At 38.9% G+C, this 15,858-nt stretch overlaps 1 protein-coding gene across 1 annotated transcript in view; it reads left to right on the top strand.

Moving 5' to 3' along the window:
* Positions 1–15,858, top strand: part of MANBA (mannosidase beta) — a 115,022-nt gene that overhangs the window by 64,999 nt on the left and 34,165 nt on the right. The window contains exons 8-11 of the mRNA XM_080796398.1: positions 720–871; positions 3,038–3,155; positions 4,611–4,697; positions 8,600–8,767. Coding sequence (XP_080652524.1) covers positions 720–871; positions 3,038–3,155; positions 4,611–4,697; positions 8,600–8,767 — 525 coding nt within the window. The remainder of the gene's footprint in view (positions 1–719; positions 872–3,037; positions 3,156–4,610; positions 4,698–8,599; positions 8,768–15,858) is intronic.

The raw sequence follows: 15,858 nt of genomic DNA, 5'->3' as shown, positions 1-15,858 counted from the left end.
AATAGTATAAGTTTATCTAATTCTGAAATGTTACCTTCAAATATATTTCTTTTTTTATAAAAGAGATTATTTATTTATTTGAGTGGGGGGCAGAGGAGGATAGAGAATCCCAAGTAGTCTCCATGCTGAGCCTAACCTGGGGCTCGATCTCACAAACCTGAGATCATGACCTGAACTGAAATCAAGAGTCAGATGCTTAACCAACTGAGCCACCCAGGCACCCTTCAAATATATTTCTTTTGATAGAATTACAAATGCCTGTTTCATGAGGAAGACTAGAATATATTTCCTCTTTAATAGTTTCTATATTTTATATCTATTAAAAGATAGAATCTGGCAATAATTATATATATATTTTTCTGAAATATGTACTTCTACATTAAATGCTTCATAGCAAGTAGGAAATTAACATTAAATATGTTCATGTAAATTGTTCAAAAATTTGCTTTCCTTTTTAAAAATAAAATCTCTTGTGGGCGCCTGGGTGGCTTAGTGGGTTAGGCCTCTGCCTTTGGCTCAGGTCATGGTCTCGGGGTCCTGGGATTGAGCCCCACATCGCGCTCTCTGCTCAGAGGGGAGCCTGCTTCCCCCCCCCCAGCCCCTGCCTACCTCTCTTCCTACTTGTGAATTCTGTCTGTCAAATAAATAAAGTCTTTAAAAAAAAATCTCTTGTTTATGTTTTAAATTTGATATTCAGTGTTTAATTTTGTTCATAAAAGGTTTATTTTAGGACAGTGGAACTTATAGAAGAGCCCATTGAAGGATCTCAAGGTCTGAGTTTCTACTTCAAAATTAATGGATTGCCCATATTTCTGAAAGGCTCGAACTGGATCCCAGCAGATTCATTCCAGGATCGAGTAACCTCTGACTTGTAAGTTATGATTTTTTTATTTCTTGTTTTTCTTTTTGTTAAAAGCCCCCAAACCTAAAGAATTGCTCATTTTTGTTTTCCTTGGTTCCAGGAGAGGTAAGACAGAATTCTAGGATGATGGAAACTTTAGAATGGAAAGGATTTTTAAATCATACATTCCGTTTTCACAAGCTATAGATAGTCTTAACAGCTAAGTGACTTGAGACTGCTGAAACCATCCAATTTTTAGAAAACTATTCTATATTTCCCTTGGAGCAACAAGAAAATGACTAATGCACATTTTGGATAGTTAGTCCCTGAAAAAAATGATTAAATTTGTTTTTTAAAAAATTTTTCAAAAAATACCTTAAATATTTCTGTGCATTCTTTTTTAAAAATGGAAACCCGTATTTCCTCCTTCATTCTAAGCTATTTGTATATTCCTTTACTTTTACCTTAGTAAAAGGAACTAAAAAAGCTTTATGGTTTTAAATCTAGAAGAAAATTTAAAGTGTTTATCTGAAGCTATGAGAATAACACTTCACAAGAGAATAATATTTCCTGTTTGCAATTATAAACTGTCTTTGTGATAGTAAAAATAAACTTCGGGAAGAGAAATAAACACAGTTAACTTATTTACATATGTATAAATATGCATTGTACCGTATTATTTGGTGTTTGAAATTTGCCAAATGTTGTAGTAATTTGCTTTTACTTTAAACATATTGTCTTGAATTTCACATGAAAATGAAATTATTCTCCCGACATAGACACATAATTTGCTGCTTCTTTTCCTTTTTGTCTCCTGGCTCCTCCCATCTGGCTGGTTTGGGCAGTGACTGTTCAGTACAGCCGGGCCAACTAGTATACCTGTTGAAGCCCAACACTCTGGGTCCTTGGCCAGCCAGTGGTTGGGGGCTTCTTGGTTCCTCTCTGGGCTCTGTTCTGGAGATGCAGAGTAGATGTTCTTAGAGTGGCTATACATTTTCCTGTGGGTAATGTGAATAGGAATTGGAAGAATCAGAACGGAAATTTAATTTCCTAAAGAAGAATAGCGGGTACCCACGATGGTTTGACATGATTTTTTAACTTTATCATGGTGTAAAAATGATACATATTCTGTAGAAATTATATTTTGAATTTTGATCTTGTCCTGGGCTAACAATGGTACAGGATTCTCTTGTGATGCTGGGCAGTGGCAGAAGCCGCAGCCTCCCAGCCAGCCACACCAGACTGAGGGTCAACAACCGATACAGTCACAATCATTCTGTATCCTTATACCCATTCTGTGTTTCACTTTCAGTACAGTATTCAATCCGTTACATGAGATATCAATACTTTATTATAAACTAGACTATGTGGTAGATGATTTTGTCTAACTGCAGGCTAATGTAAGTGTTCTGAGCACATCTAAGGTAGGTGAGGCTAAGGTGGGATGTTCGGTAGGTTAGGTGTGTTAAATGCATTTTTGACTTACAATATTTTCAATTTACAATGGGCTAATTGGAATATAATCCCACCGTAAATTGAGGAAATTCTGTACTGGACTGGAGGAATTGAAAAAAGGAAAGAAGAGTAAGCTAGGTACTACTATGCAAACTTTGGTTTTTGTCTTACAATTTGAAATGGTTGTATAAAATTAGCTCATACTTTCTAAGGTTTACAACATTTTTTTCTATAAGAATAACTAATAAAAAATTTAGTTTCAAAAGCAGTATGGTAACAGTATGAATTTAGAGGGCAGAGAAAAGATATAACCCACAATTTTTCCAGGTTTATTTATGTGGTTGCAGTTAATGTTTATATAATTTTGTCTCACTTTCTTCACCTAGCATTATATCCAAACCATAATTTTAGAACATGTTTTTCTAAAAGAGTTTTGAAACATATTTATCAACCACCATGTGTGGTTTTTTGTGTAAAGATTTTATTTATTTTTTTATTTGACAGAGGGAGAGCACAAGCAGGGTGAGTGGTAGGCAGAGGGAGAAGGAGAAGCAGGCTCCCCGCTGAGCAAAGAGCCCAAGGTGGGCCTCCAACCCAGGACCCCGGGATCATGACCTGAGCTGAAGGCAGATGCTTAACCAATGGAGCCACCCAGGTGGCCCCACCATGTGTTTTTAAAATCTTTTTTTAAACATCCCCAGATTTTCATATTAACACTTATTTTTACAATTTCTTCTATAGGTTACGGCTCCTTCTGCAGTCTGCTGTGGATGCCAACATGAATACTCTCCGGGTTTGGGGAGGAGGAATTTATGAGCAGGATGAATTCTATAGACTCTGTGATGAACTAGGAATAATGGTGGGTAGTCGACAGCATTTTGTTGATTGATATGTTACTATATCCTCACTTTGAGTACCTGTGTTCTGAGCGGGTGCTATGGCTTGTTCCTTCTTTTCTCAGAGCCAGCACTGATATTCTGGTTTTTTGCAAAGGAATAAATGGCATCTTGCAAACCCAGAACCATAGTTGATGGTAAATATCATAATTATTTAATTATTTTTAAGTGGTAGTCATTCTGTATTTGTAATTTTCTTCTTGATATAAGGGTATGCATAAACGTATTTAAAAATTTTAAATTGAAGGAGATCTAACAAGACCTAGAGAGAAGAAAAATAATAAAATTCAGTGAATAAAAGCTATGTTTAATATTGCTACTAGTACTCCAGGCATGTTTTGCATTGGTGAGGGTTAAGCACAGGAAATAAAATCTTTTAGTTCTGGTATTGTAGTTCTAAAATATAAAGCACTCCATAGAAGAATAGTAGTTACAATCTTGACAGTCCCGATGGTCATGATAGTGTCACAGTGTTCTATAATACTACTGAGGACCGGGCATTGTTCTCAGTGCTCTGCATCTGTTATTTTCTTTCATCTTCGTGCCCATCCTATGAAGTAGTTACTGTGTTCTCCATCCCCATTTTACCAGTAAGGAAATGGGCAAGTGGAGGAGAGGTGAAATAACCTTCCCAAACCCACACAGTGTATGTGGTGGCACCAAGGTTCTGACTCAGTCGACTGATTTGGGGCCTGGGCCCTTAACCACTGCATCATAACAGCCTCTCTGGAAATGAACTTACGTGGGGTGCCTGGGTGGCTCCATTGGTTAAGTGTCTACCTTTGGCTTAGGTCATGATCCCAGGGTCGTGAGATCGAGCCCTGCGTGATGCAGAGCCTGCTTGGGATCCTCTCTCTCTCTCCCTTGGTGCCACCCCCCGCCCCCCACTCGCACACACAGTCTGTCTCTCAAGAAAGAGAGAGGTAAAGAAAGAAAGGAAAAAGAACTTAATATGGCTTCATTACAAAAATGTCCATGTAGTAATCCTTTTGGCCATGTAAAGTTAATTCTTTTATAAACAATCTGGCCTCATCTCTCAACAGCAAATTCCCAGTGAAAATTAAAGTATTGCGAGTGAGGAGGAGCTGGGGGAAGGTTCTTTTCAAATTTCATGTTCCCCTCAACACACTCACCGTTTCCTTCTTTGAATTCCCTTTCCTTCTTTCTTTTCTCCCTACTTAACATTTTCTTCTCTTGGGTTCCCCCCACAGTTTTATGCTGTTCTGGAAAGTCGTGAGGTCTGTATGAGAGCCTCTCCCACTGCCTTAATCATAGTAGTATTCAAATGGTCACACTCATCAGGCTAATTTGTTTTTTCATTTGCCTGAAAGATAATTCCCCAAAGTTCAAAATGAAGAATTTCTTTCTGTGTAATAAAGTCTATGGAAGTTCTTTACTGCTCTTTATTGGTTTGATAGGTATGGCAGGATTTTATGTTCGCCTGTGCCCTTTATCCAACCAATCAGGACTTCTTGAACTCGGTGAGAGCAGAAGTTTCTTACCAGGTATGTCATTACCATTCCAAGAGGAAGGAAAATGCTTTTGTTTCATTTGCCTTCCGTTAAACCTCTCCCCATTTTTTATTTTTGTGTGTGTTTTTGTTCTCCTTACTAAATCCCATGAAAATCAGTCAGATAATTGACTTCCTAGGTGATTCCACCCAGTCTCGTGGCTTTAACACCACCTATATGCTATGACTTTCAGATTTATCCCCAGTTCTGACATGTCTGCTGGATTCCTGATTCTTATATCCAGCTGCCTACTTGGAGCCTCTTCTGGGAGGTTTCATAGTCATCTCCAGTGTAACATATCTGAACCAGATGTGCATTACCGTCTCCCAACCTGCTTTCCCTGCGGTTTCCCCCAACTCGAGAAATGGCAAAGCCAGTCTTTGCGTTTCTCAGGTCAAAAATTTAAAGTGATTCTTGACTCCTTGATTTCTTTTGCATACCATATGTACACACTTCTATTTATAGATCTGTAAGTGCAAGGAAGTGATTATAACCTGGCTGTGTCCATCAAAAAGGACTAGGACAACCTAATAATATGGTGTATCCTTCTATTGAAATAATTCTTCCCATTAAGAGAAGGGGTTCTTAGACAAATGGCTGATTCCAGGTCTGGGGCAGGAAGTGTAATAGATGACCCTGGACTATTTGGGCATAGAGATACCAACGACACTATCAAAGATATGTTAAAAGAAATTTGATGAGATTCTCACGAACCAAAAATGGGACAATTTGAAATCCAATAAGGATAAGAATGTCAGTGGATTGAAATCCATCAAGCAAGTTAAAATCCGTGATTTCGTTGTTACAATGTCTGTGGATGTATATTTGCATGGAAAACCAAAAGAAATGGAGGGAAGTGATTACTATAATACTCAAGATAGTGGTTACTATTGGGAGCAGGAAAGGACTATAATTAGAAAGGGGTGTATGAGGGCTTCTGGGGTTATCTTTCTTGATCTGGGTGGTGGTTACGAGGGTGATTGTGTTATAGTAATTTACTATGTCATAATTTTTTTAATATCTGTGTTTTATTTTTTATTTATTTATTTATTTTTAAAAAGATTTTATTTGGGACGCCTGGGTGGCTCAGTGGGTTAAAGCCGCTGCCTTCAGCTCGGGTCATGTTCCCAGCGTCCTGGGATCGAGCACCGCATCAGGCTCTCTGCTCGGCAGGGAGCCTGCTTCCTGCTTCCTCCCTTCTCTCTCTGCCTGCCTCTCTGCCTACTTGTGATCTGTCTGTCAAATAAATAAATAAATAAATCTTTAAAAAAAAAGATTTTATTTATTTATTTGACAGAGAGAGAGAGATCACAAGCAGGCAGGCAGAGAGAGGAGGAAGCAGGCTCCCTGCTAAGCAGAGAGTCCGATGTTGGGCTCGATCCCAGGACCCTGAGATCATGACCTGAGCCGAAGGCAGAGGCTTAACCCTCTGAGCCACCCAGGTGCCCCTATTTTTTATTTTTTTTAAAGATTTTATTTATTTATTTGACAGACAGAGATCACAAGTAGGCAGAGAGACAGGCAGAGAGAGAGGGGGTGGGGGAAGCAGGCTCTCTGCTGAGCAGAGAGCCCAACTCTGGGCTCAATCCCAGGACCCTGGGATCATGACCTGAGCCGAAGGCAGAGGCTTTAATCCACTGAGCCACCCAGGTGCCCCTGTGTTTTATTTTTTTTTAAAAAGACTTAAAAAGTATGAATGAATCATCTCTTGCTGAGTCCTCCAGATAAAGACACCGGGCATTTCCTGTCTCTGCTGGTGTCCCTGGCCCCATCAAGCACCCTCTTCCTGACCACCTCTCTCATTTTCTTCTGTCACGTCCTACCTTGAGCATGAATTTCTCTGGGGGGAAAAACCTTTCTATATTTGCAAGTCTGGATCACAAAATTTGCCCTATATGACCTATACCACACTTTGAATCACTTGTTCAATGTTTTGTTTCCCCTGCAAGTTTGTAATCACCCTGCGGCCTAGGGGCCTGTTCCTCTCTGTATCCGCACTACTGGGCCAGGTTTTTCATCAGGAGGATGGATGGATGGATGAGCTTAAAAAATATTAATTACAGTTATGTAGGTTACAGACATTTCAGTTTTTTAAACATTTTTTTCTCATACAAATAAATAAATTATGGTGTCTATGTACCTTCAATTCTTTTATGTATTATTAAACAGGAGAGCTTTTTATGAAGACTTTGTTAAAATTTTAAAGGAAATCTTGTCAAAAATTCTAGGTCAGTTTGAAGGGTATGTGTAGCACAGAATCACTGGAGTTTTCTGCCTCTTCAGTATTTGTGTTCTTGTGCCAGTCACACTTGGTAGTAGCCGTCACGTACCTGGGCATGCACCGAGGCAAATAAAGGAAATAGTATTCATAAGGCTGGGTTAGAAAAACACAAGACTGTAATTTTTAAGAATGAGATAAATCCCTTTAATGCATGCATCCTTAATGGATCTCTGTGTCATGTAGGAGATACTTGGCATCTTGAATGGAGGCCACAGTGAGAACATCAGCTGGGATCCATCACTCTAATCATGCATTTCATGGAAAAGAAGCTGTAAATACCGATATGGTTATTTATTTTTATCTTTTTTAAAGATTTTATTTATTTATTTGACAGAGAGAAACACAGTGAGAGAGGGAACACAAGCAGGGGGAGTGGGAGAGGGAGAAGCAGGCTCCCTGCCAAGCAGGCAACCGGATATGGGGCTCGATCCCAGGACCCCGGGATCATGACCAGAGCTGAAGGCAGACACCTAACGACTGAGCCACCCAGGCACCCCCCGATATGGTTATTTTGCTAAAATGTGTTCCAGAGGAATTTCTCTTGGTCATTGACTCACTGTGTTCTCCAAGAGATTTAACTGCCCTCTTCTGCCAGAGTCCATCTCCCAGTGTGTCCGAAGAACTAGATCTTTCTACCTTTGTGTAGGGCCGGTCACAGAGAGCCCAGGTCACGCAGGCTCAGTTCTTAGGGCTGCAGGATTTTCAGACAGATTCTCTAATTTCTTCTTCTATGTTCAGATATATTCAGTAACTTACTTAACCTTAGTTGATTTCTCAGGACATGACACTGATAGTTATTTCTGGAGATATCCTCTTTTTTTTTTTTTTAAAGATTTTTATTTATTTGACAGAGATCACTAGTAGGGAGAAAGGCAGGCAGAGAGAGAGAGAGGAGGAAGCAGGCTCCCTGCCAAGTGGAGAGCCCGATGTGGGACTCGATCCCAGGACCCTGAGATTGTGACCTGAGCCGAAGGCAGAGGCTTTAACCCACTGAGCCACCCAGGCGCCCTGGAGATATCCTCTTGATGACCTCATCCTTTTTCCTTTAGAATATTTCACGTATTTGTCTTTAACTTACAGAGTATCTCTGGGAACTCTCTTGGTTTGTAAAACCCTCTCTAGCTGTCCTTGTGGTTTTCTGATCTCAGTGGAGACCATGACAACCCCTCAATCCCTCTTTCAGCAGAACTGGTTGTTCTCCCTTGTTTGTTTCTTCACACAAAACTCCAACTTGCTCTTGAGAAACTCCTCTGTGATGTAATGTCTCCTGCCTTTTGTATTTCTTAGAGCCTTTTTTTGTGGCAAGTCAGATAACAATGAGGTTGATTTATTTTTCTTTTTTTAATAGAAGGGATTATATTTTCTTCAGGTTTTATACAGTAGAGAAGAGGAACCCTATCTTACTGGTGTTTATAAAATCTAGGTAAAAAGAATCAGATTTCTTAACATGTATTCCCGCAGGTAATGTTACAAGCCATTTTCTAATGAGTTTTCTGGTACATAAGAATTTATGTTAAAAAATGCAATGGCTATCATTTTGTGAATCATTACAGCTCTGAGGCTTTTTTTTCTTGTTGATCATTGGAAAATTGTTTTACGTTTTCTGAAATTTTAGATCAGGAGACTGAAATATCATCCCTCCATCATCATTTGGGGTGGAAATAATGAAAATGAAGCAGCACTGATGATGAATTGGTATAATATCCCTGCCAGAGAACTGCATACCTACATCAAGGACTATGTGGTACTGTACGTGAAGAATATTCGAAAGATTGTCTTGGCTGTAAGTAATGATTTCTCATGCAATAGAATTTAAGAACCTGTTTTGAAAATGGATCAGCTGGAATATTGGTATAGTATGTTTTTGTACTCTCCCCCCCACTTTTAAAAGATTTTTATTTATTTATTTATTTGAGAGACAAGTGAGAGAGAGCATGAGAGGGGAGACAGTCAGAGGGAGAAGCACACTCCCTGTGGAGCAGGGAGCCCTATGCGGGACTCGATCCTGGGACTCCAGGATCATGACCTGAGCTGAAGGCAGTTGCTTAACCAACTGAGCCACCCAGGTGCCCCTGTACCCTTTTTTAGAGCAACCTTCAATAATACCATTTTCATACAGAACAGTCCATTGTAATACTGCAGCATGTGAATGGATTTATGGGTTATGGGCTTCTTTGAGGATGAACTTAATCTGTGGAGCTCACCACATATACACCAATATCGTGTTTACATCTGCAGAGTGTCATGTACTCTTTTCTGGAGCCCATCTATGGAACTCCAAATGTCGAGAATTTCTACTTTGGATGACTTACCCATATGCTACTTTTTCCTTCCTTCCTTCTTTCCTCCCTCCCTCTTTCTTTCTTTCTTTCTTTCTCCCTCCCTTCCTTCCTTCCTTCCTTCCTTCCTTGTTCTCAATAAATATAATGAATTCTATGAATTACTTTCCTAATGACAGACTAGTTCTAGTATAAACTTTGTTTAGCTATAATGCTTTGTTCTTTTATTCTGTGCTAGATTTGATTTGCTAATATTTTGGTTAGAATTTAAAAATTTACATTCATAAGCAAACTCAGTCTGTGATAGGAATTGTAAACTCAAATGCCTAGAGGAGCCAAATTTGTTTTAAAAAATTAAGTAGAGTTGATGAGGTTCATAAAGAGAGAAATGGGGACTATGGTAATAGCATATGAATGCTGGGTCTTATTTATATTGAGTATTTTAAAAAATGCTATCTAAACAAAACTTTTTGTGAAAACAAAGAGGGAACCCATGGAATGGGAGAAGAATTTGCAAATGACACTACGGACAAAGGGCTGATATCCAAGATCTATAAAGAACTCCTCAAACTCAACACAAACAAAACAAATAATCACATCAAAAAATGGGCAGAAGACATGAACAGACATTTCTCCAAAAAAGACATACAAATGGCTAACAGACACATGGAAAAGTGTTCATCATCATTTGCCATCAGGGAGATTCAAATCAAAACCACATCAAGATACCACCTTACACCACTTAGAATGGCCAAAATTAACAAGACAGTGAACAACAAGTGTTGGAGAGGATGTAGAGAAAGGAGAACCCTCTTAACTGGTTGGTGGGAACGCAAGTTAGTATAACCACTTTGGAAAACAGTGTGGAGATACCTTAAGATACCTAAATTAAAAATAGATCTACCTTATGACCCTGCAATTGCACTACTGGGTATTTACCCCAAAGATACAGATGTAGTGAAAAGAAGGGCCAACTGTACCCCAGTGTTCATAGCGGCAATGTCCACAGTCACCAAACTGTGGAAAGAACCAAGATGCCCTTCAACAGATGAATGGATAAAGAAGATATGGTCCATATATACAATGGAGTATTATGCTGCCACCAGAAAGGATGGATACCCAACTTTTGTATCAACATGGATGGGACTGGAAGAGATTATGCTGAGTGAAATAAGTCAAGCAGAGAGAGTCAATTGTCATTTGGTTTCACTTACTTGTGGAACATAAGGAATAACATGGGGGACACTGGGAGAATGGAGAGGAGAAGCGAGTTGGGGGAAATCAGAGAGGGAGACAAACCATGAGAGACTGTGGACTCTGAGAAACATACTGAAGGTTTTGGAGGGGAGGGGCGTGGGGGGTTGGGTGAGCCTGGTGGTGGGTATTAAGGAGAGCACTTATTGCATGGAGCACTGGGTATGGTGCATGAACAATGAATTTTGGAACACTGAAAAAATTTAAATTAAAAAAAAAACCTTTTTGTGGGACAGATTTAGCCTAGAGAACCCAGGTTGATATATGTGTATGTGCATGTGCTGCCTGCACAGAATGAGTTAGGAGCCATTCGTTGTTGTTGTTTTTATAGTCCAGGGACAATTTAAATAAAACACAGATTATCAGTTTTACTGAGACAAATTCACCCATAAAACTGTCTGGGCCCAGTGCCTTTGTGGGAACAAAAATGATCTTCTCCCTCATATATTTCATTTATTCTGAAGTTATTATCCAATTTGGGTTTACAACTTCTGGAACTATGGATATTTATGTTTCCTAGGAACATAGCATTTCACCTAGAACTTAGAAGATTTCTGTGTAAATAAACATGCTTTGTAGATTAGGCTGTAAGTAGACAAGTTGTACAGGCTGAGAGACTCCAGGATTGTCAGTGCAAATAATGTTTGAATGTGGAAGTTGCTCTTATTCTTTTGTGTGTGTGTGTGTGTGTGTGTGTGCGTGCATGCATCCATTGTGGATGTCTGGAATTACCAGACATCTGGTAATTTCTGGAATTACCAGACAATTTCCATAGGCAGGGAGAAAAAGGCACAGAGCAGGTTCAACTGTTCTATGGATACTTCTTTTCTATTTTTCTTTCTTCCTATTTTCCTTCCTCCCTCTCTCCCCCCTTCCCTTTCCTTCCTTCCTTCCTTCCTTCCTTCCTTTCCTTCCCCTCTTCCTTTCCCTTCCTTCCTCCTTCCCCTCCCTCCTCTCTTCCTTCCTTCCTTCCTCCGTTCGTCCCTCCCTCCTTCCCTCCCCTCCCCTCCCCCCCTTTCCCTCCCTTCCCCTTCCTTCCTTTTTTCCTTCCTTCCTCCTTCCTTCCTAAGAGACATAGAGACTCTTACTTTTTCTTTTCATTTTTTTGACTCCCACCTCTGGCAACCATCAGTCTGTTCTCTTTTCATGAGCTTGTTTTTGTTGTTTTTAGATTCCACATACAAGTGATATCATACAATATTTGCTTTTCTCTGACTTATTTCACTTAGTATAATGCCCTCAAAGTCCATCTGTGTTGTCACAAATGGCAAGATTTCATCCCTCCCACCTTTTTTTAAGAGAGAAAGAGTGATCACAAGCAGGGAGGGGCAGAGGGAGAGGGAGAGAGAGAATTCCAAGCAGGCTCCATGCCCAGCACAGAGCCACATGCAGGGCTTGATACCTTGAGCCTGAGATCATGACCTGATCCGAAATCAAAAGTTGGATACTCAACTGACTTAGCCACCCAGGTGCTCCAAGATTTCATTCTTCCATCCAAGAACTAACCAGGCCCGACCCTGCTTAGCTTCCGAGATCAGATGAGATCGGGCGCGTTCAGGGTGGTATGGCCGTAGACCAAGATTTCATTCTTTATTATGGCCGAGTCATATTCCATTGCATGTATGTATATGCTACATTTTCTTTCTCCATTCATCATCAATGAACATTTCGATTATTATAGTATCTTGATTATTATAAATAATGCTACAGTGAATATGGGGGTGCATAGATCTCTTTGAGTTAGTGTTTTTATTTTTTTTTTCAGATAAATATCCATGACTAGACTTGCTTGATCACATGGTAGTTCTACATTTAATTTTTTAGGTATCCTCCATATTGTTTTCCTTAGTGACTATACCAACTTACATTCCCATCAACAAAGCACAAGGGTTCCCTTTTCTCCACATCCTTGCTAACATTTGTTATCTCTTTTCTTTTTGATAATAGCCATCCTAACACGTGTCAGATGATACATCATTGTGGTCTTGGTTTGATTTTCCCTGATAATTAGTTGAGTACCTTTTCTTTCTTTTTTTTTTTTTTTAAAGATTTTATTTATTTATTTGACCGACAGATCACAAGCAGGCAGAGAGACAGGCAGAGAGAGAAGGGAGGAAGCAGGCTCCCCGCTGAGCAGAGAGCCCGATGCGGGGCTAGATCCCAGGACGCCGGGACCACGGACCCGAGCCGAAGGCAGCGGCTTTAACCCACTGAGCCACCCAGGAGTACCTTTTCATGTGCTAAGTGGCTATCTGTATGTCTTCTTTGGAAAACGTATCTGTTCAGATCCCTGGCTCATTTCTTGATTGTTTTTTACTGTTGAGTTGGACAAATAAATTCTTTATATATTTTGGGTATTAACCCCTTAGCAGGCATATAATTGCAAGTATTTCCTCCCATTCAGTATGTTGCCTTTTTATTTTGTTGATGGTTTCCTTTGCTGGACAGAACCTTTTTAGTTTGAATGTAGTCCCACTTGTTCTTTTTTGTTGCCTTTGCTTTTTGTGTCAAATCCAAAAAAATCAAGCCAAGACCAGTGTCAAGGAGCTTACCACCTATGTTTTCTTTTAGGAGTTTTATGATTTTGGATCTTACATTCAAGTCTTTAATCCATTTTGCATTAACTTTTGTGTGTGATTGAAGATGGTTATTCAGTTTCATTCTCTTGCATGTGACTATCCAGTTTTTTCAACACCATTTGCTAAAGAGACTGTCCTTTCCCCATTGTATATTCTTGTCTCCTTTGTCATAAATTAATTGGCCATACATATATGAATTTATTTCTTGATTCTCTATTCTACTGATCTGTGTGGCTGTTTTTATGCCAATACCGTAATGTTTTAATTACTTTTGTTTTGTTACATGTTTTGAAGTCAGAAAGCATGATGCCTCCAGATTTGTTCTTCTTTCTCAAGATTGCTTTGGGTATACAGAGACTTTTGTGGTTCTATAAAAGTTTTTGGATTGTTCATTCTATTTTGTGAAAAATGCATTGTGGTTTTGATAGGCATTGCATTCAATCTGTAGATTGCTTTGGATAGTATGGACATTTTAGCAGTATTAATTCTTCCAGTCTATGAGTACAGAATATCTTTTCATTTATTTATGTCTTCTTCAGTGTCTTTTAACAATGTCTTATAATTTTCAGTGTCTTTTTTTTTAAGATTTTATTTATTTATTTGACAGAGAGAGAGACGGCAAGAGAGGGAACACAAGTGGGGGATGTGGGAGAGGGAGAAGAAGGCTTCCCATTGAGCAGGGAGCCCAACGTGGGTCTCAGTCCCAAGACCCTGGGATCATGACCCGAGCCAAAGGCAGACACTTAACCAACTGAGCCACCCAGGCACCCCAATTTTCAGTGTCTTATAATTTTCAATAATAATTTCAGTCTTTCACTTCCTTGGTAAAATTTATTCTTAGATATTTTATTCTTTTTGATGCAGTTGTAAATAAGACTATTTTCTTAATTTCTCCTGCTAGTAATTATTAGTACATAGAAATGCAACACATTTCTGTATATTGATTTTGTAGCCTACAATTTACTGTATTTACAGGTTTTTGTGAAGTCTTAGAGTTTTCTCCATATAGTATCATGTCATCTGCAAAGAGTGACAGCTTTACTTCTTCCTTTCCAGTTTGTATGCCTTTTATTTCTTTCTGTTGTCTAATTGTTCTAGCTAGGACTTCCAGTGCTCTGTTGGGTGGAAGCTGACATCCTGGTCTTGTTCCTGATCTTAGAAGGTTTGAGTTTTTCACCATTGAGTATGATGTTAACTGTGGCCTTGTCCTATATGGCCTTTTTTATGTTGAGGAATGTTCCCTCTGTAACCATGTTGTTGAGACTTTTTATAATAAATGGATGCTGAATTTTGTCAGATACTTGTTCTGAGCCACCCAGGCACCCCAGTTTTCAGTGTCTTATAATTTGTTCACATGAGCATATGATTTTTATACTTCATTTTATTAATGTGGTGTATCATGTTGATTGACTTGCAGGTGTTGAACCATCTTTCATCCCTGGAATAAATTCCACTTGATCATGGTATATGATTTTTTTTACTTATATGAATTTGGTTTATTAATATTTTGTTGAGAACTTCTGCATCTCTGTTCGAGGATATTTGCCTGTAGTTTTCTTGTGGTGACCCTGTTTGGTTTTGGTGTCAGGGTAATGGTTGCCTTGTAAAATGAATTTGGAAGTTTTCCCTCCTCTTCTTTTTTTCACAAGAGTTTGAGAAGGACTGGTATTAATTCTTCTTTGAATATTTGGTAGAATTCACCGGTGAAGTTGTCTGGTCCTGGATTTTTGTTTGTTGGGAGATTTTTTGACTGTTGTTTCTATCTCCTTACTAGTTAATTGGTCTGTTCACCTTTTCTATTTATTCATGATTCAATCTTGGAAAGTTGTATGTTTTTCTATTTATTCATGATTCAATCTTGGAAAGTTGTATGTTTTTAAGAATTTATCCATTTCTTCTAGGTTGCTCAATTTTTTGGTGTATAGTTGTTCATAGAATTCATTACAATTCTTTGTATTTCTGAGATCTCATTTGTAACATCTTTTTCATTTCTGATTTTGAGTACTCTCTCTTTTTTTTCCTAGGCACGTCTGGCTAAATTAGGTTTGTTGGGTTTTTTTTTGTTTTGTTTTTTGTTTTTTAAGGAACCAGCTCTTCATTTCAATGATCTTTTCTATTGTCTTTTAAGCCTCTATTCCATTTATTTCTGCTCTGCTCTTTGTTATTTCCTTCCTTCTGCTAACTTGGGGCCATGTTTGTTCTTCTTTTTCTAGTTTAATAAGATGTTAAGTTAGGTTTTTTTTTTTTTTTTAAAGATTTTATTTATTTATTTGACAGAGAGAGAGAGAGATCACAAGTAGGAAGAGAGGCAGGCAGAGAGAGAGGAGGAAGCAGGCTCCCCGCTGAGCAGAGAGCCCGTTGCGGGGCTCGATCCCAGGACCCTGGGACCACGACCTGAGCCGAAGGCAGAGGCTTTAACCCGCTGAGCCACCCAGGCACCCCAAGTTAGGTTCTTTATTTGACATTTTTCATCTTTCTTGAAATGGTCATTTATCTCTATCTTTCCTCTTAAACTGCTTTTGCAGCATCTCATAAGTTTTGGTATGTTGTATTTTCCATTTTCATTAGTCTCAAGGTATTTTTCAATTTCTCTTTTGTTTTCTTTGTTGATCCATTGTTTGTTCAGTAGCATATTCCTTAATCTTCATGTATTTGTGAATTTTCCAGCCTTCTTCTTCTAATTGATTTCTAGTTCCATACCCGTGGGGTCCAAAAATTTGCTTGAGTGATTTCAGTCTTCTTAAATTTGTTAGACTTGATTT

The sequence above is a fragment of the Martes martes genome, assembly GCF_963455335.1.
Source record: "Martes martes genome assembly, chromosome: 2".
Taxonomy (NCBI): Eukaryota; Metazoa; Chordata; class Mammalia; order Carnivora; family Mustelidae; genus Martes; species Martes martes.
The sequence above is the reverse complement of the archived record's forward strand: the minus strand, read 5'-3'. Positions and strand labels throughout refer to the sequence as shown.